The sequence below is a fragment of the Oncorhynchus kisutch genome, unplaced genomic scaffold (assembly GCF_002021735.2).
Source record: "Oncorhynchus kisutch isolate 150728-3 unplaced genomic scaffold, Okis_V2 Okis04b-Okis11a_hom, whole genome shotgun sequence".
NCBI lineage: Eukaryota > Metazoa > Chordata > Actinopteri > Salmoniformes > Salmonidae > Oncorhynchus > Oncorhynchus kisutch.
In genome coordinates this window covers 2473197-2494549 of record NW_022261981.1, presented here as the reverse complement: position 1 = coordinate 2494549, position 21353 = coordinate 2473197, and the positions used below count along the sequence as shown (strand labels likewise).

Below are 21353 nucleotides of genomic sequence, written 5' to 3'. Positions count from 1 at the left end.
TGTTTTGTAAATATATATTTTTAAATAGTAAATCAACACTAACTCTTATTTAATCTAAGCTAAATAAACAAATAAAAGGAGGATTTTACCAATTAAAACATTTGGGCTGGCATTACAGAAAGTAACGAATCGGCACAATTGTTTTATTCGTTTGTTATCATGCCAACAGAGTGAAGTGGAGAGATGCAGTAACAGTAGCTTGATAGAGAGAGGCAGTGTAGCTAGCTACAGTCCAGGCACCTGCTACGCTAATTATCATAACAGGTATTTACTCTAAATCAACATTTTGTTTCGTACATCTTAGTTTATCTGCACATCCCGGTTGTGAGATGAACATGCCATAGCTACAACATCTGAAGGTAAGAGGGAAATAGCTAGCCAAGTAGCTATTAGCGAGCTAGTTGTTAGCTCTGGTCCAGGGCATTACGTGTGGCATTATGCCGCAAGAGCCTTCTTCAATGCCCTGAATATTCATCCATCAAGGATTTTTTTTCACACGATGTTGTTTAGTGACTGGCTTCAATATAGCTACTTTAAGTAAGTATGTTGCTGAAGTGCTGACGAAGTGCTATATCTACCGCCACACTAGCTCATGCTCTGGATCTGCAATATGGGCTGTATCCGACATAGGCCCTTGGACCAGAGTTAGTTAAATAAAACATTGCTGGTGTTTTCAAAAGCAAACACGTCTGTCTCATTTATGCTCACAGTTAACTGGCTAACGTTAACTATTAAGATCTACGTATCTAGTTTACTAGCTAGATATCTAATCACAGCATTACTTAGCCTGCCAGTTTAAGACACCTGTCTAATCTCAAATGGGTCTGTTGTTGTTTCAAAGCTAGCTAACATTAGTAGCTAACGAAATTGTATTTGTTTCTCAACAAGCTCGCTAGTTATATATTTTCTCATCGTGACATAATTCTCATAGCTCAGGGTTGTCATCTCACTGTCAACAGACATCAACTTCATTTCCCACGACTACAGGGTATCAAAGTCAAGTGGTTTATCTAGCTAGTTAGAACAACACTAGCCCTTAATGAGTCTCAGTTCCATTACATTACACACAAGAGTCATTGGAGCAAGACGTCTTCTGTAGGGGGGAGTTTTGTTGAGTCCTGACCTTCGGGCTGGACATTAACACGCATTGCTTGCCGTATGGTTTTGAATGCACAATGACTTTATCTTTCATATCAGCGAGAAATCATGTTAAATTGATACACACCTTTTATATAGGGTTAGTGTTCCAACGGTCATATCTGCATGTTACAGCAAATTAGCTACCTAGTGTAAGTGTAACTCGGGAAGTGTAGCTGAAGTGTAGTTTTGTTGGATGGAGGTCGAGGCGCCCGTAGCTGTACAGATCAGTGCAAAACTACTAGTGTTTTTTTGTGTGTGTTTTTTACATTTATTAAAGGGATTCTTTCTCGCTGATGAAAGATTGACGTTTCTAAACGTTAAAACACAGAGTTGGGATTGTAGTTCACATTTTTCCATTGACGGTAGACGTATATTCAGTGCAGTGCATTGGCATCATGTTACAGGAAGCTAGCTAACCGGCTTCTTCATTAGTTGGCTAGCTATGGATATGCCTATATCTCTGTATGTACTCACTGATACCTAGTAAATTAGTGGTGAAGGGATATACTTGTTTGTTTACACACAGACATGGTCTGACATTATGGTGTGCTGGCTGATAATATTATGAAGTACAGAGTTTCTGGTGGAAGAGGATCTACCATGTTCCCTATGTAGTGCACTACTTTTGACCAGTCCAGAGCCCTATTGGCCCTATATAGGGAGTGCACTATATAGGGAATAGGGTGACATTTGAGACACAATCTGTTTATGTAGGTGCAGCAGCAGCCCTCACCCTCCCTATCTGTGAGCTGACTAGTGGAGCTCAATGGTGCTGCTGGATACAATTACCTGGATCAGTTTACACTGACTGACTGGCTCGCTGACTGGCTCGCTGACTGGCTCGCTGACTGGCTCGCTGACTGGCTCGCTGACTGGCTCGCTGACTGGCTCGCTGACTGACTCGCTGACTGACTCGCTGACTGACTGACTCGCTGACTGACTGACTCGCTGACTGACTGACTCGCTGGCTGACTGACTCGCTGGCTGACTGACTCGCTGACTGACTGGCTGGCTGACTGGGGATGTTGTGTAGGCTTTGTCCTGGCTACTGTTTCCACTCCAATGGCCTCAACAACAAGAAAACAACTAAGACGGAGGTAGACAGTAGGCCTTTTGGTCCTAGAATAACTGATATTACAGGCAAGCAAGACACTAAAGAATAATTGTTAACTTTGAAGTTATTTAACAGATTCTTCAATAATTGAATTGGCAACGTAATGGGGGAAGTGTGTTTGTGTACTGTAAGATGCAGCTAGTCTATCAGTGAGGAGTGAAGTAGGTAGCTAGTTAGACCTGCGTTATAGATTACCCCGTGACCTTGATCTCTCTGACATTCTCTCCTTGTCCCAAATGGCACCCTAGCGCTCACCCTGGTCAGAAGTAGTGCACTAGGGAATAAGGCACCATTTGTGATGCTCCCTCCTTCACCTTGAAGGTGAAGGTCCTCTACCCTTCTTTCAAAGTGTACTCCCCTTACTGAGTAAACAGTTTCCGTTGCAAAATGTTTTGAAACAAGCCCAACTTTTTGCTACGGTCTGCGACTAATGAATACACCCCAGGTTAGTCCATCCTTAATGCACAACAAATAACACGTTGGCAAGCTTTAATCCTGATAAGGCCTGAAACAGTCTTGATTTAGCCTGTTGCTTACTGTGCCGTTAATATCTGCTACTTAGTAATAATATAATATAGCCTAATAATATATTCCATTTAGCAGACACTTTTATCCATAGTGACTTAAAGTAGTCCGTGCATACATTCTCATATGGGTAACCCCAGTGGGAACCTACAAACCTGCTGTTATCTAGGACCACTTCAGCCTATAAAACACCCATTCCTCTGAGGGATAAGACTGAACATAGTCCAAACTCAGAGTTAACAACCAAATCTCGCTCCTGCTGTTTTGCGTGCCAAACATATTTGTGTTTACAGTTCCTGTTTAGTGAGAGCACAAAATCATGCATGGGGAAGTCAATGACACACAGGCTGCATTCAAAATGACATCCTGTTCACCTATCAACTGCAATACTTTTGACCACGGTCCACATAATAGTGCACTTGGGTAGTAGTGCATCACGTCTGTAGCCGTGAAGTGCTTTGAAAGGCTGGTCATGGCTCACATCAACACCATTATACCTGAAACCATCGAGAGCATGGTTTCATCACTGCCTGGTATACTCCAGCCACCCAAGTCATAGACTGTTCTCTATGCTACCGCACGGCAAGTTCTGGTCTTAGATAAAACAGATAGAATTCTCAGCTAACAATTGATCAGATCCCGATTTATTTGTGAGAGCTCTCAAGTTTTCACAAATACATTCCTTTTATACCATCCTAACCTACGCACGTACATACACACCAACATAGGGATTTTCTCATGAGTCTCACCACAGTTTATAACCACTCAGCTGACAGTTCCCAGGCTCCCCCAGATACTAGAGCTCTGGAGTCCTTTTTCCGCGAATGCGCACCGCATCGATTATATGCAACGCAGGACACGCTAGATAAACTAGTAATATCATCAACCATGTGTAGATAACTAGTGATTATGATTGATTGTTTGTTATATGATAAGTTTAATGCTAGCTTACCTTGGCTTCTTACTGCATTCGCGTAACAGGCAGGCTCCTCGTGGAGTGCAATGAGAGGCAGGTGGTTAGAGTGTTGGACTAACGTTAGTTAACTGTAAGGTTGCAAGATTGAATCCCTGAGCTGACAAGGTAAACATCTGTCGCTCTGCCCCTGAACAGGCAGTGAACCCACTGTTCCCAGGGCGTCATTGAAAATAAGAAAGTGTTCTTAACTGACTTGCCTAGTTAAATAAAGGTGTAAAAAAAAATGGCCAAATCGATGTCCAAAAATACCGATTTCCGATTGTTATGAAAACTTGAAATCGGCCCTAATTAATCGGCCAATCCGATTAATTGGTTGACCTCTACTCGGTACCCCCTGTATATAGCCTCGCTATTGCTATTTTCCTGCTGCTCTTTAATTATTTGTTACTTTTATTTTTTACTTAACAATTTTTTACTTATTTTTTCTTAACTACATTGTTGGTTAAGGGCTTGTAGGTAAGCATTTCACCTGTTGTATTTGGAGCAAACAAATTTAATTAGATTTGACTATATATAGGGAGTAAGGTGCCATTTGGGACTCAATCATACACTTGGGTGACATGATTACAGTTGATGTCTGAGTAGCCAAAGTGTTTTTTCCCCCAACACGTTTCAAACAAGTTTGAAAGGTTCTCTTTCAAAAAAGAATCTTCTTATAGTTTTTTCCTCCACAGGAGACCTTCTCCTGATGTTCATTTAGCAGGGCTCTACCCTGACTTTTTTTTTTACAAGGAGCACGTTTGTGCCGAGTTGAAAAATGTAGGCGCACACAAATACATTTAGAAGCACAATGAAATATATTAAATATATATTAAATATATTAAAGATAGAATTCCAGAACTGTCTTGGTACACTGGTGCTCCTAGGATAGAATTCCAAAACTGTCGTGGTACACTGGTGCTCCTAGGATAGAATTCCAAAACTGTCGTGGTACACTGGTGCTCCTAGGATAGAATTCCAAAACTGTCGTGGTACACTGGTGCTCCTAGGATAGAATTCCAAAACTGTCTTGGTACACTGGTGCTCCTAGGATGGAATTCCAAAACTGTCTTGGTACACTGGTGCTCCTAGGATAGAATTCCAAAACTGTCTTGGTACACTGGTGCTCCTAGGATAGAATTCCAAAACTGTCTTGGTACACTGGTGCTCCTAGGATAGAATTCCAAAACTGTCGTGGTACACTGGTGCTCCTAGGATAGAATTCCAAAACTGTCGTGGTACACTGGTGCTCCTAGGATAGAATTCCAAAACTGTCGTGGTACACTGGTGCTCCTAGGATAGAATTCCAAAACTGTCGTGGTACACTGGTGCTCCTAGGATAGAATTCCAAAACTGTCGTGGTACACTGGTGCTCCTAGGATAGAATTCCAAAACTGTCGTGGTACACTGGTGCTCCTAGGATAGAATTCCAAAACTGTCGTGGTACACTGGTGCTCCTAGGATAGAATTCCAAAACTGTCGTGGTACACTGGTGCTCCTAGGATAGAATTCCAAAACTGTCGTGGTACACTGGTGCTCCTAGGATAGAATTCCAGGTCAGACGGCTAAATATTTAGGCGCATATGTGAGTAAAATGGTCGCTCTGTTTATCCAAACTTACTCTGCTTTATTTGTTACTGCTAACTTACAATAGGAAGAGCATGTAGACCTACTGTCTGTTAATAATGTCATATGGCTATGTAGAACCAGGCCTACTGTCTGTTAATAATGACATATGACTATGTAGAACAAGGCCTACTGTCTGTTAATAATGACATATGACTATGTAGAACCAGGCCTACTGTCTGTTAATAATGACATATGACTATGTAGAACAAGGCCTACTGTCTGTTAATAATGACATATGACTATGTAGAACAAGGCCTACTGTCTGTTAATAATGTCATATGACTATGTAGAACAAGACCTACTGTCTGTTAATAATGACATATGACTATGTGGAACAAGGCCTACTGTCTGTTAATAATGACATATGACTATGTGGAACAAGGCCTACTGTCTGTTAATAATGACATATGACTATGTAGAACAAGGCCTACTGTCTGTTAATAATGACATATGGCTATGTAGAACAAGGCCTACTGTCTGTTAATAATGACATATGGCTATGTAGAACAAGGCCTACTGTCTGTTAATAATGACATATGACTATGTAGAACAAGGCCTACTGTCTGTTAATAATGACATATGGCTATGTAGAACAAGACCTACTGTCTGTTAATAATGACATATGGCTATGTAGAACAAGACCTACTGTCTGTTAATAATGACATATGACTATGTAGAACAAGGCCTACTGTCTGTTAATAATGACATATGACTATGTAGAACAAGGCCTACTGTCTGTTAATAATGACATATGACTATGTAGAACAAGGCCTACTGTCTGTTAATAATGACATATGACTATGTAGAACAAGGCCTACTGTCTGTTAATAATGTCATATGGCTATGTAGAACAAGACCTACTGTCTGTTAATAATGACATATGACTATGTAGAACAAGGCCTACTGTCTGTTAATAATGACATATGACTATGTAGAACAAGGCCTACTGTCTGTTAATAATGACATATGACTATGTAGAACAAGACCTACTGTCTGTTAATAATGACATATGACTATGTAGAACAAGACCTACTGTCTGTTAATAATGACATATGACTATGTGGAACAAGGCCTACTGTCTGTTAATAATGACATATGACTATGTAGAACAAGGCCTACTGTCTGTTAATAATGACATATGACTATGTAGAACAAGGCCTACTGTCTGTTAATAATGACATATGACTATGTAGAACAAGGCCTACTGTCTGTTAATAATGACATATGACTATGTAGAACAAGACCTTCCTTTTATTTTTCTCCCACCACCACATTTATTTGATTGATTGAACATTCAGGATGTCTTCTAGTAGGCCGTTCTGTACTCAACCTGTCTTCTAGTAGGCCGTTCTGTACTCAACCTGTCTGTGTTCTCCCTACAGATCTATGAGGCCTTCAGCCAGGAGAGCTCTCCCATGGAACAGGAAGTGATGCGCATATACTCCTCCTCCCCCCCTCCGCTGGACGACGAATCAGGGGGAGAGGAGGACGATGACGAGTTTGGGGATTTCTCTGGGGGTGTGGCAATGTCATCCAACCAGCCGTGCCCCCCCACAACAGACCCCGCCTCCCCGACCCTATCAACGGTGCACTTTAGTGTTAGTAAATCCTCCTCTTTATCCGGAACTACCCATAGCAACGGAATCTCGAAACAGTTCCGAGCAGCTGACGACCTGAAGAAGCCATGGGCGCCGGTGGTGGACCAATCACAGCCCGCTAATACTGGGACCTCAGAGGTCGGCAGGGTTCGGCCGGGGTTGGAGGTCAAAGGGCAGCCCTGTCATTGCGACCTCCCTGACCTCCCTCTCACCAATGGGTTTGCCAAGCAGCATCACCAGGGGACCATGTCTGCAGGTACGAAGGGACTTTAATCCCGAGGGCTGTCATGGAGTTGTTAGTGAGGTTGCCTAGCAACTTAGTCTTTGTAATACAAGTTTTTGTTGTATTGTGTTTTTAATCCTCAATCATTTTTTATATGTACTGTTGTACTCAAATGGCTGAGGCATCTCTATATGTATTTTAAATACGTTCCAGTAAAATGTATGAATTAATTCACCACAGGTCTTGTACCGGCTGGCCTGGGCTCCCCCAGCCAGGATCAGGGGTTTGCAGACTTCTCTGCGTTCGCCGAGCCAGAGATGGAGCTGGAACCCTGGTGCTGCGGCTTCACTCACACTCACAGTACGGAGCACAGGAAGGACGGCAGGATGGAAGGGACAAACCTAACCAACGGTTTCTGCAATGCACACTCGGTCCAGAAGGACATAGAGCAGCGGGCCAGAATAGAGCCTGGCGGGCCTGACTCTCAATGTTTAGCACAGCAAGGGGACAGGGACTGCACTGGAGTCCAGCAACACTGTGAGCTAAGGGGCCACCCTCAGGACTCTGGCCTCTTAGCCCCCATAGAGGTGCTCTGTGCTAGGGGTGAGGGGCTGGGGGAGCCTGGAGAGAGGGCACCCAGCATCAACAGGGATAGCACACTTACACAGGACCCAGAACTGGGAGGGAGGAGGGTGGAGGAGGAGGAAGATGAGGAGAGCGAAACAGAGGACAGTGTCTCTCCTCTCCAGACCACAGTCAGTGGGTCAGTGAGTGAGGAGTTTGCCTCCTCTGGTGAGGCTGTGTCGTCAGACGCTTTGGAGGAGTTTGGGAACTTTGGCGAGACGGTCTTCACTCCCTCGTCAATAGGGGAGGAGGAGAAGGAGAAAGAGGAGGTGCAGCGGAGTGACCTCAGGGAGGAGACCGAGACAAAGATGGTGGAGGAGGAAGATGAAGAAGAGGACTTTGGAATCTTCAGGGATGCTGGATCCTTCCCTAGCCAGGAGGACTTTGCTGACTTCAACCAATCGGAGTCCAGGACACAGGAGGGCTTTAGTGACTTCAACCAATCGGAGTCCAGGACACAGGAGGGCTTTGCTGACTTCAACCAATCAGAGTCCAGGACACAGGAGGGCTTTGGTGTCTTTGAACAGGACTATTCTGAGGACCCGGGTCCGACCCAGGCGTGTGGGGAGGAGGTTGGACATGGAGACCTTCCCCTCAGCGACAGCTTTGCAGACTTCCACTCTGCTCCCCTGGATGGGCAGGGCGAGAGGGAGGAGGGCTGGGGGGCGTATGGGGACCAGAGAGGTCTGTCGGAGGGGGAGACCTGGGCAGAGTTTGGAGAGGAGGATAGAGCCAGGCGGACAGAAGAGGCAGAGGAGAAGAATGGGGGAGCGAGATGTCAGGGAGGTGCTGCTGTACGAAGGGACAGTCTGCAGGTGAGTGGTCTTCTGAGTTATTAGAGTGGATTTATATTGTGTAACACCGGAGAGACAGTCCCAGCTCCATCACCTCACATTTTCCCCAACACACAATTTATACCGGTGAGATGAATGGTCAGCCTCAAATGTATTTTTTTTTTTTTTTAAATTTAACTAGGCAAGTCAGTTAAGAACAAATTCCTATTTTCAATGACGGCCTAGGAACAGTGGGTTAACTGCCTGTTCAGGGGCAGAACGACAGATTTGTACCTTGTCAGCTCGGGGGTTTGAACTTGCAACCTTCTGGTAACTAGTCCAACGCTCTAACCACTAGGCTACCCTGCCGCCCCTGTAAAGTGATAGAGAGTTGGGACTCCAAACAGGATTCTCCAGGAGTCTGGATAACGAGGCATCCAACAGTACTTAGTTGTCCCACGTCTGGTAGAAATCCACTCTGACATTTGTAGTATGTTTGTCATAACCTTTGACTCTGCAAGAATAATTCTGCCCAGATGGTTTTTTATTATTGTATCAATAGATTGTCACTGCAGTTCGCCTAGAGGTAGCGCCTAGAGGTAGCGCCTAGAGGTAGCGCCTAGAGGTAGCGCCTAGAGGTAGCGCCTAGAGGTAGCGCCTAGAGGTAGCGCCTAGAGGTAGCGCCTAGAGGTAGCGCCTAGAGGTAGCGCCTAGAGGTAGCGCCTAGAGGTAGCGCCTAGAGGTAGCGCCTAGAGGTAGCGCCTAGAGGTAGCGCCTAGAGGTAGCGCCTAGAGGTAGCGCCTAGAGGTAGCGCCTAGAGGTAGCGCCTAGAGGTAGGGTAGCGCCTAGAGGTAGCGCCTAGAGGTAGCGCCTAGAGGTAGCGCCTAGAGGTAGCGCCTAGAGGTAGCGCCTAGAGGTAGCGCCTAGAGGTAGCGCCTAGAGGTAGCGCCTAGAGGTAGCGCCTAGAGGTAGCGCCTAGAGGGTAGCGCCTAGAGGGTAGCGCCTAGAGGGTAGCGCCTAGAGGGTAGCGCCTAGAGGGTAGCGCCTAGAGGTAGCGCCTAGAGGTAGCGCCTAGAGGTAGCGCCTAGAGGTAGCGCCTAGAGGTAGCGCCTAGAGGTAGCGCCTAGAGGGTAGCGCCTAGAGGGTAGCGCCTAGAGGTAGCGCCTAGAGGTAGCGCCTAGAGGTAGCGCCTAGAGGTAGCGCCTAGAGGTAGCGCCTAGAGGGTAGCGCCTAGAGGTAGCGCCTAGAGGTAGCGCCTAGAGGTAGCGCCTAGAGGTAGCGCCTAGAGGTAGCGCCTAGAGGTAGCGCCTAGAGGTAGCGCCTAGAGGTAGCGCCTAGAGGTAGCGCCTAGAGGGTAGCGCCTAGAGGGTAGCTCCTAGAGGGTAGTTCCTAGAGGGTAGTTCCTAGAGGGTAGTTCCTAGAGGGTAGCTCCTAGAGGTAGCTCCTAGAGGTTGCTCACACCTAAATGAGTTTGCTGGAATAAGACAGTCAAAATCAGGTAGATGGACATAGTTAGTTTAAAAATCTTTCCCATTAATTGTGTTTGATTACAATGTAGTAGACTGCACTGCACTAGATCTCAAACAAGCCATGTCTCTCCCATTCAGGACTCCCTGTCTATCTGGCTACAGAGAGTCCTACAGACCAGCTTCCCTGCAGTGGCAGTCCCAGAACTGGATCAGGAGAGGGAGGAGACTGGGGTGGAGGGGGAGGAGACTGGGGTGGAGGGGGAGGAGACTGGGGTTGAGGGGGAGGAGACTGGGGTGGAGGAGGAGGAGACTGCCATGGAGGAGGAGACTGGGGTGGAGGAGGTGGAGGACAGTGGGGATGAGGTGTTGAATGTGCTCAGCCTCAGGGCTCTGCTAGAGACTCTAGACACACAGCCTGAGGAAGAGGAGACGAAGGGGCTCAACCACACTACACACTGGTGAGAGAACCTCTAGTGATGATGATGATGATTATAACAATGATGGTTCAGTGGAATAACAGCACATAGCATTGGAGGCTGGCCAAAGCACTACTCTGCTGTATGTGACCGCCTCCTTGTTTGCTTTACCCAGGGTTCCTAGGGGTGCGTGGCGGCAGCCTCAGGACCTCCACGATGCCGTGGGCCTGGGATTCCAGTGGGGCGGTTCCCATAGCAACAGGGCCCTGCTCCGCTGTCTGGGGATGGACACCAGAAACATGGTAACTGTCTCTTTTCAGTTTAAAGCCACACTCTGTAGTTCTGTGAATGGCTCCATGTGTAGCAGAGTGAGCCACAGCCTCCCCAACAGAATAACAGCAGATGTAAAGAACAGTAAGAAAATGGATGGATGGCATTTCACATGACTTTAAATCATCTACATATATAGTGCTCAATGAAGGACTTTCCATCAGAGCAACAGAACTAAATAAAACATGAAGCCATCTGCCTTTGACAACAACATCAATGATGTCTGTCTGTCTGTCTGTCTGTCTGTCTGTCTGTCTGTCTGTCTGAGCTGAGCTGAGCTGAGCTGAGCTGAGCTGAGCTGAGCTGAGCTGAGCTGAGCTGAGCTGAGCTGAGCTGAGCTGAGCTGAGCTGAGCTGAGCTGAGCTGATTTTTACAGGGACAGTGCACATTAATCAACGTTTCAGTAAAAGTGCCGGTTTTAGCCGGCTGGCTAATTTTCAAACGCAGTCCCTGGGCAGGTTATTAAAAACAATAACAATACAGACAATCATTGAGCAGTGAGCATTGAACACTCCCTGTGTCTTGTCTGTCTGTCCGTAAGCCCCTCCCTCTCTCCTCCCTCCCCATAATTCCATATTGTACATCATCTACTGTAAATATGTCTGTATATCCCCTTTACTATGTAGAAGTGTTCTGTTGCTGCTGTATCTATAGTGTACATACTGTATGTGGATTATATGTCAATTCTTCATCTATAATATAATGTTATTCTGTCTGTATATTCTGTTTATTGGTGGGAAAGCAGCACCATTTCACCAGCTTGAATTCCTGCTACATGTAAAGTTACTTGGTGTTTTCTGATTCTGTCTCTCCTCCACAGTTGTTCACTGGTCAGAGAAAGCAGCCTGTCATAGTTCCTGTGTTTGCAGCCAGCCTGGTGAGTGGACTGATGCAGATACTGTTCTGTGTCCCAAATGGCACCCTGTTCCCTATACAGTGCACTACTTTAGACCAGGGCCCATATGGACACAGTCCATGGTGGCCCTAGTTCCATTTCTGTCCCTAGGTCCTCCCCCTAAGCATGTGTACCAGTCAGTTTGTTCCATCATGCCAAACATGACCAGGAGTTGACATGATAGTACCAACAGATCTGAGACCAGGCTACCTTCCCTTAGACTTGTATGCTGATAGCCCCTTAATGTTCACAGATCTAAAACTACTGGGTAGGTGTGAAGCAATAAGATGATGACTTGGCAGTCGGCCATATTGCTTTCTCCCGTTATCCCCCCTCTCTCCTCTCTCTCTTTCGCCCCCTCTTTCTCTCTCAGGGAATGTTAGAGCCCACCAAAGAGCCACTGAGACCACCTTCAACTGCGGAGAAGACTGCTGCCACAGCACAAGCACTTCCTGGGTCACAGGAAACCACCACCACCTCGTCAGTACAGGTACAGAAACAGGTGTAGGGAGAAGTTGTCCTAGATGCTGATATGTGGTCAGTTTAGCATTTTCCCTCCAAATGGTTACAGTTAGAATTGCGGGAGGTGAAGCAGATCCTAGATCTGTACTTAGGGGAAACTTCACTCCAGAGCAACAGGCACACCACGGCTGTGTGTGAACATGTTACCAGCTGTTAAACTCTCCTCCGTCTTTGTTTCCTCAATACCGCACCCCTTTCTCAAAGCTGATTGGAGGAGGAGGGACCTTAGATACTCTCTTCAAAATTAACTTTGAGAGAGAGGTAAGAATAGTTATGTTCTTTGAACAGTTGACAGTTGGTAAGGTTCCAGACAGCCTGTGGGTAGGATGTGACAGTTGGTAACATTTCCAGACAGTCTGTGGCTAGGATGTGACAATTGGTAATGTTTCCAGGCAGTCTGTGGCTAGGATGTGAAAGTTGGTAACATTTCCAGACAGTCTGTGACTAGGATGTGACAGTTGGTAATGTTTCCAGACAGCCTGTGGCTAGGATGTGACAGTTGGTAATGTTTCCAGACAGTCTGTGGCTAGGATGTGACAGTTGGTAATGTTTCCAGGCAGTCTGTGACTAGGATGTGACAGTTGGTAATGCTCCAGACAGTCTGTGGCTAGGATGTGACAGTTGGTAATGTTTCCAGGCAGTCTGTGACTAGGATGTGACAGTTGGTAATGCTCCAGACAGTCTGTGGCTAGGATGTGACAGTTGGTAATGTTTCCAGACAGTCTGACTAGGATGTGACAGTTGGTAAGGTTCCAGACAGTCTGTGACTAGGATGTGACAGTTGGTAACATTTCCAGACAGTCTGTGACTAGGATGTGACAGTTGGTAATGTTTCCAGACAGTCTGTGGCAAGGATGTGACAGTTGGTAACATTTCCAGACAGTCTGACTAGGATGTGACAGTTGGTAACATTTCCAGACAGTCTGACTAGGATGTGACAGTTGGTAATGTTTCCAGACAGCCTGTGGCTAGGATGTGACAGTTGGTAACATTTCCAGACAGTCTGACTAGGATGTGACAGTTGGTAATGTTTCCAGACAGCCTGTGGCTAGGATGTGACAGTTGGTAATGTTTCCAGACAGTCTGTGGCTAGGATGTGACAGTTGGTAATGTTGCCAGACAGTCTGACTAGGATGTGACAGTTGGTAATGTTTCCAGACAGTCTGTGGCTAGGATGTGACAGTTGGTAATGTTTCCAGACAGTCTGACTAGGATGTGACAGTTGGTAATGTTTCCAGACAGCCTGTGGCTAGGATGTGACAGTTGGTAATGTTTCCAGACAGCCTGTGGGTAGGATGTGACAGTTGGTAACATTTCCAGACAGTCTGTGGCTAGGATGTGACAGTTGGTAATGTTTCCAGACAGCCTGTGGCTAGGATGTGACAGTTGGTAACATTTCCAGACAGTCTGACTAGGATGTGACAGTTGGTAATGTTTCCAGACAGCCTGTGGGTAGGATGTGACAGTTGGTAATGTTTCCAGACAGTCTGTGGCTAGGATGTGACAGTTGGTAATATTTCCAGACAGTCTGTGGCTAGGATGTGACAGTTGGTAATGTTTCCAGACAGCCTGTGGGTAGGATGTGACAGTTGGTAATGTTTCCAGACAGTCTGTGGCTAGGATGTGACAGTTGGTAATATTTCCAGACAGTCTGTGGCTAGGATGTGACAGTTGGTAATGTTTCCAGACAGCCTGTGACTCACACAGTATACCCAACACAAACAGGGCAACATTGGGCACTATATTTTACACTTCCTTGATAATGAAGTTAACCCTAAACTCTGACCTATGATCAGATATCCTTACCGCAGATCCTAATCTTAGCATTAGGAGGATAATGACAATATCTGACCCTAGACTAACTAACACCCAATTCCTCTGTGCTGTCCTCTATCCATCACGAAGACCTGGCCATATTCACAAAGCGTCTTGGAGTAGGAGTGCTGATCTAGGATCAGTCTAGTCTTTTAACTCATAATCAATAAGATAACAAGAACCAGGGGGACCTGATTCTAGATCAGCACTCCTTTGTCTGATGTCCTTTTGTGAGTATGGGCCTTCAAGAGACTGTGTTGAATAGAGGGCACACTGCTGAGCCTCACTACAGTTTGTTCCTTCCGCCAACAGGGGGCCCCCCAGCCTTGGTCCCAGTTTGACTGGAGCAGCAGTGCCCTTGGCGTCAACCGTCTGGATGGTACGTCCTCCCACTGAGCCCCCTACCTACAGGGCTAGAGATGAGGCTGCTGAACACACTCTCCCCTCCGACTCTGCTGCTACCTGACTCCTGTTATTCTCTTTGGTTCCAATGTCCACACCAGCATACTAGACTACCATTTATAATGAAGCAATGTGTTGGACATGCTAGACTACCATTTATAATGAAGCAATGTGTTGGACATGCTAGACTACCATTTATAATGAATCAATGTGTTGGACATACTAGTCTACCACCTATAATGAATCAATGTGTTGGACATACTAGACTACCACCTAGAATGACATACATTCTAAGTAAGTCGTATGCAAGTGTGGACTTTGGAACATAGTCCCTATCACCCCCCCCCCCCTCTCCATCTCTCCTCTGCTCCTCTCTTCACATTGATGTCTCCCTCTAGATGGTACTACTCATTTTCATGACTGTCTGTCCCTTTAATTGTATCTTGTAGTGTGGGATCCCAGGGCTCTCTCTCTATACGTCTAACTTAACCGGCTACCTCGTCTGCCCTGTATAGAGTGATGGTGATGAGGTTTCTCACATGTTGTTACCCTTCATCATTGATCCAAACACTGTTTCTTATTGCACTGGGCGAGAGATCTTTCAGTATTAGTGGAGGGAATGGGGCAAAGACAAGTCAAGCCATATAGATGAATGTGTGGCCATAGCCTAAAGGGAATCCCCCTAGTAGCTGCATTTTGGTTGTAGTAGAAATAAGCTCATGTGAAAAAGCCTGAAATCCAGACCTGTTCTGTACTAACATTCTACTCCTTGTACTTTGTCATATGCCAAAAATTATGTTTGGCATGACATGAAGTAGAATATTAGCACAAACAGACTGGTATCCAGGCTAGAGAAAGCCAGGATCCTCTTACTAGTACCCAGGATAGAGAAAGCCAGGATCCTCTTGCTAGTACCCAGGATAGAGAAATACAGGATCCTCTTACTAGTACCCAGGATAGAGAAATACAGGATCCTCTTACTAGTACCCAGGATAGAGAAATACAGGATCCTCTTACTAGTACCCAGGATATAGAAAGCCAGGATCCTCTTACTAGTACCCAGGATAGAGAAATACAGGATCCTCTTACTAGTACCCAGGCTAGAGAAAGCCAGGATCCTCTTAATAGTACCCTGGTTAGAGAAATACAGGATCATCTTACTAGTACCCAGGATAGAGAAAGCTAGGATCCTCTTACTAGTACCCAGGCTAGAGAAAGCCAGGATCCTCTTACTAGTACCCAGGCTAGAGAGAGCCAGGATCCTCTTACTAGTACCCAGGCTAGAGAAAGCCAGGATCCTCTTACTAGTACCCAGGATAGAGAAAGCCAGGATCCTCTTACTGGTACCCATGATAGAGAAAGCCAGGATCATCTTACTAGTATCCAGGATAGAGAAAGCCAGGATCCTCTTACTAGTACCCAGGATAGAGAAAGCCAGGATAGAGAAAGCCAGGATAGAGAAAGCCAGGATAGAGAAAGCCAGGATCCTCTTACTTGTACCCAGGATAGAGAAAGCCAGGATAGAGAAACCCAGGATAGAGAACGCCAGGATAGAGAAAGCCAGGATCCTCTTACTGTTACCCAGGATAGAGAAACCCAGGATCCTCTTACTAGTACCCAGGATAGAGAAAGCCAGGATAGAGAAAGCCAGGATCATCTTACTGGTACCCAGGATAGAGAAAGCCAGGATCATCTTACTGGTACCCAGGATAGAGAAAGCCAGGATCATCTTACTGGTACCCAGGATAGAGAAAGCCAGGATCATCTTACTAGTACCCAGGATAGAGAATCCCAGGATAGAGAATCCCAGGATAGAGAAAGCCAGGATAGAGAAAACCAGGATAGAGAAAGCCAGGATAGAGAAAGCCAGGATAGTGAAAGCCAGGATTCTCTTACTGTTTTCTGCTATTCTGTGTTTTCCTATATTCTTCTGTATCTTTACTTTTCATTTTCTTTGTAAAATAAAGAGGACATATATATTCAGTAAACTGAAACTGATCTTTACCATCACTGTGATTATATAAACACAATATCGGCAAAAGAAAATACCATTTGATTTAGCTTGAATATGTTTTTATATTTCTTTTTAGATTCCCCCCAACCAATGAGATGTTTTAAGGTTCTTTCAGTGTGGTTGCAATAAACACTGTTGTAAATACGTGAATAAACCTCTTTCTAATATATTACACCTATCTGAGCTGTCCTGCCTCTTGGTTTTCTCTGGCTGTTCTATCACTGCACTGACGACTTTCCTCCATAGACATGGATAGATGTAACACATCCTGGTTTAACACCGGCAGTGCCATTGAGGCCGTTCACCATAAGGAAGCAGTCAACTGGGTGGGAATTTCTATAGGATAAGTAAGGATCACAGAATTCCATCCAGGTCAGCAGGAAGGATCTGCCAATGAATTATACTCCTGAGCAAACGTCCCATACCTGGATGTGGCTGTAAATCACCCACCTTGGCCTTAATGCCTGTTCAGACAATACACTCCAGGAGGCAGTATGCAAACCCTTTCAGTTTGTTAACCGACTGTCAATTAACTAATTTAAGTCAAATGGAGAGAGCTCTCAATATTGCTGCCCATGCTGTCACGGAAGCCAGTATGGCAAAGATGTAAGGAAGAGCCCTCTATCCAACTCTATGCTGCTTTCCTCTGTTCTGGAGATTCTTATTCCAGCTCCATACTGCCACCCACTGTGTTGAAAGACCAAATTCTTGATGGTTTCTTCACCACTTGCTAGTAGTTTGTACACCTTTTATTTGGACCAAAGACAGAAGTGCTATGGTGGTCTTTTTATTTTGAACTCTAAACACAGGTATGGTGTTTGTGTACATATGCATTGTGTGTGTGTGTGTGATGTGGTGGATCCAGAGCTAGACAGTGACACCAGCAGCCGTCCAGCTGATACCCTGAACTACCTCATGTCTACTATGGAGAACACCACCACCTCCACCAGGTCAGACTGACACACACACACACACACACACACACACACACACACACACACACACACACACACACACACACGTAGTGATCAATAATTGCTAATCAAGCATAATCGATTGGATTTATATCGTGCTTTGCCAGGTCTGAAAGAGCTTTGCATGGAAAGGGGGGAAACTCACCTGCCTTCAAATGTCGCCTCTTTGTTTTTCCATCTTAATGTGTTGTGTGTTTGTGTCAGGAAACCCCATAGCGATGAGGAGGACCAGCTGAGTGAGGAGGCAGCCAGGGTGATCTGTGGGCTGGCTGACCTGTCCTTCATGAAGGCTAAGGTCCTAATGTTCCCCATCACCCTCACACCAGCCGCTGGCTCTGGTACACTGCTAGAGTGATGCACACATGGATGGATGCACACACACACAAACACAGAAGACTTGTCCGCTTCAAAGCTAGATTGAACATTAATGCAAAGTCAAAATGTTGATAATCAGTAATATGGTGAAATACAGTGAGGGGAAAAAGTATTTGATCCCCTGCTGATTTTGTACGTTTGCCCACTGACAAAGAAATGATCCGTCTATAATGTTTATGGTAGGTTTATTTGAACAGTGAGAGACAGAATAACAACAAAAATCCAGAAAAACGTATGTCAAAAATGTTATAAATTGATTTGCATTTTAATGAGGGAAATAAGTATTTGACCCCTCTGCAAAACATGACTTAGTACTTGGTGGTAAAACCCGTGTTGGCAATCACAGAGGTCAGACGTTTCTTGTAGTTGGTCACCAGGTTTGCACACATCTCAGGAGGGATTTTGGGCCACTCCTCTTTGCAGATCTTCTCCAAGTCAGTAAAGTTTTGAGGCTGACGTTTGGCAACTCGAACCTTCAGCTCCCTCCACAGATTTTCTACGGGATTAAGGTCTGGAGACTGGCTAGGCCACTCCAGGACCTTAATGTGCTTCTTCTTGAGCCACTCCTTTGTTGCCAAGGCCATGTGTTTTGGGTCATTGTCATGCTGGAATACCCATCCACGACCAATCTTCAATGCCCTGGCTGAGGGAAGGAGGTTGTCACCCAAGACTTGACGGTACACGGCCCCGTCCATCATCCCTTTGATGCGGTGAAGTTGTCCTGTCTCCTTAGCAGAAAAACACCCCCAAAGCATAATGTTTCCACCTCCATGTTTGACAGTGGGGATGGTGTTCTTGGGGTCATAGGCAGCATTCCTCCTCCTCCAAACACGGCGAGTTGAGTTGATGCCAAAGAGTTCCATTTTGGTCTCATATGACCACAACACTTTCACCCAGTTGTCCTCTGAATCATTCAGATGTTCATTGGCAAACTTCAGACGGGCATGTATATGTGCTTTCTTGAGCAGGGGGACATTGCGGGCGCTGCAGGATTTCAGTTCTTCACGGCGTAGTGTGTTACCAATTGTTTTCTTGGTGACTATGGTCCCAGCTGCCTTGAGATCATTGACAAGATCCTCCCGTGTAGTTCTGGGCTGATTCCTCACCGTTCTCATGATCATTGCAACTCCACGAGGTGAGATTTTGCATGGAGCCCCAGGCCGAGGGAGATTGACAGTTCTTTTGTGTTTCTTCCATTTGCGAATAATCTCACCAACTGTTGTCACCTTCTCACCAAGCTGCTTGGCGATGGTCTTGTAGCCCATTCCAGCCTTGTGTAGGTCTACAATCTTGTCCCTGACATCCTTGGAGAGCTCTTTGGTCTTGGCCATGGTGGAGAGTTTGGAATCTGATTGATTGATTGCTTCTGTGGACAGGTGTCTTTTATACAGATAACAAACTGAGATTACGGATAGGCGGGACAGTCGCGTCCCACTTGGGCAAAAAACAGGGAAAATGCAGCGTGGCAAATTAAAAAAATTATATAAAAATCTAACTTTCATTAAATCACACATGTAAGATACTCAATTAAAGCTACATTCGTTGTGAATCCAGCCAACATGTCAGATTTTAAAAAGGCTTGTTGGCGAAAGCATAAGAAGCTATAATCTGATGATAGCACAAGCAGGAAAGAAAGAGGGTAGCATATTTCAACCCTGCAGGCGCTACACAAAACACAGAAATAAAATATAAAACATGCATTACCTTTGACGAGCTTCTTTTGTTGGCACTCCAATATGTCCCATAAACATCACAATTGGTCCTTTTGTTCGATTAATTCCGTCCATATATATCCAAATGTCAATTTAAAAATCGCGTTTGATCCAAAAAAAACTGCTTCCAAAAAATGGAACGTCACTACAAAATATTTCAAAAGTTGCCTATAAACTTTGCCAAAATATTTTAAACTATACAACTTTAGGTATTTTTAAACGTTAATCATCGATCAAATTGTAGACGGGTCTATCTGTTGTTCAATACAGGAAGACAACAAATCAGCGCTACTTTTCACATCTTGCGCAACTCTCAACAGTGTTACCCAGTTCCTAGTTGGCCTACTTCTTCATTGCACAAAGGAATAACCACAACCAAATTCCAAAGACTGGTGACATCCAGTGGAAGCGGTAGGAACTGAAAACCAGTTCCTAAGAAATATCGTTTGCCAACGAGAACTCACTGAACAGACAGAGACCTCAAAAAAAAAAAGAATCTGAACGGTTAGTCCTCAGGGTTTTGCCTGCTACAGAAGTTCTGTTATACACACATTCATGATTCAAACAGTTTTAGAAACTTCTGAGTTTTTCTATCCAAATCTACGAATAATATGCATATCTTATATTCTTGGCATGAGTAGCAGGAAGTTGAAATGGGGCACGCTATTTATCCAAAGGTGAAAATTCTGCCCCCTAGCCCCAAGAGGTTTTAACCTCTTAAGAGTGTGCTCCTAATCTCAGCTCGTTACCTGTATAAAAGACACCTGGGAACCAGAAATCTTTCTGATTGAGAGGGGGTCAAATACTTATTTCCCTCATTAAAATGCAAATCAATTTATAACATTTTTGACATGTGTTTTTCTGGATTTTTTGTTATTACTGTCTCTCACTGTTCAAATAAACCTACCATTAAAATTATAGACTGATCATTTCTTTGTCAGTGGGCGAACGTACAAAATTAGCAGGGGATCCAATACTTGTTTCCCTCACTGTAGTTAGTCTTTTGTTCTGAATGTATTGATATATTTATGTTGTGACACAGTGGTTGAGGTCTAAGACTGATCCACACTTACCTCCAGTCATCTGCCTCGTTCCTCCAGTGGTCTTAGATCAATTTCCTGTTTCTCTTTTCAAGATGGACATTTTATCTTCATGTATTTATTCTTAATGTGTGTATAGTTATTCATGTAAATTCATCATAAATCCATAGGAAATATATTGTATTTAATATTTACAGAACAGATTGTTTATAACAATATTTATATGATATATGTTTGTGTTGTTGATCCAGAGTGTGATTTCCTCTTAAATGACACCCTATTCCCTATATAGTGCACTATTATTGTCCAGAGCCAAATTGGCCCTTGTGAAAAGTAGTGCACTACATAGGGGATAGAGTGCCATTTGGAACAAACACCTATCATCATGGGGTTAACTACTGTTAAATAATATAATAGCACAAGTCTTAATGAATAGGGCTTCCAGAACCCTACTATTTCTGATTAGTGTCTCGGGGGAAACACAGTCCTGTGTGTTCAGATGATCTGCCATTAAAGGGACAATCCACTATTGGTACATACATTTTTTTTAACCTTTAAATGAATGATATGTAGCCATTGATTGTTAAAGACTGTCTTACCGAATCAACTGTCTTCCCTAATCAGAACCCAAATGATCAGCTTGTTTCACTACATTGCTTGTAAATAATATAATTGGTAACTAACGCTGTATAGCTTCAGAACATGGTTAAAATATCATTTTGATCTCGTGGATGGTCAGTCCTTGCATCCATCCTTGCTTCATCTTTGAATTTGAGTGGTTTAATTTCTCCAGCTCCATCCCTCAGCT

General features: G+C 44.7%; 1 protein-coding gene across 4 annotated transcripts in view; it reads left to right on the top strand.

Annotated features, from left to right (window-relative positions):
* The first annotated feature begins 72 nt into the window (after positions 1-72).
* The window catches only part of LOC109876786 (aftiphilin), a 51601-nt gene continuing 30320 nt past the window's right edge, over positions 73-21353 (top strand). The window contains exons 1-11 of one of the 4 annotated variants that reach the window (XM_031813003.1): positions 73-359; positions 6746-7217; positions 7425-8220; positions 8263-8623; positions 10189-10508; positions 10642-10768; positions 11617-11673; positions 12065-12181; positions 14338-14407; positions 17310-17394; positions 17623-17756. In XM_031813003.1, the coding sequence (XP_031668863.1) occupies positions 6779-7217; positions 7425-8220; positions 8263-8623; positions 10189-10508; positions 10642-10768; positions 11617-11673; positions 12065-12181; positions 14338-14407; positions 17310-17394; positions 17623-17756 (2506 nt within the window). In that variant the 5' untranslated portion in view covers positions 73-359; positions 6746-6778. Of the gene's footprint in view, positions 360-6745; positions 7218-7424; positions 8624-10188; positions 10509-10641; positions 10769-11616; positions 11674-12064; positions 12182-14337; positions 14408-17309; positions 17395-17622; positions 17757-21353 lie in introns of all 4 variants that reach the window. The other 3 variants (XM_031813001.1, XM_031813000.1, XM_031813002.1) reach the window with 3 other exon arrangements.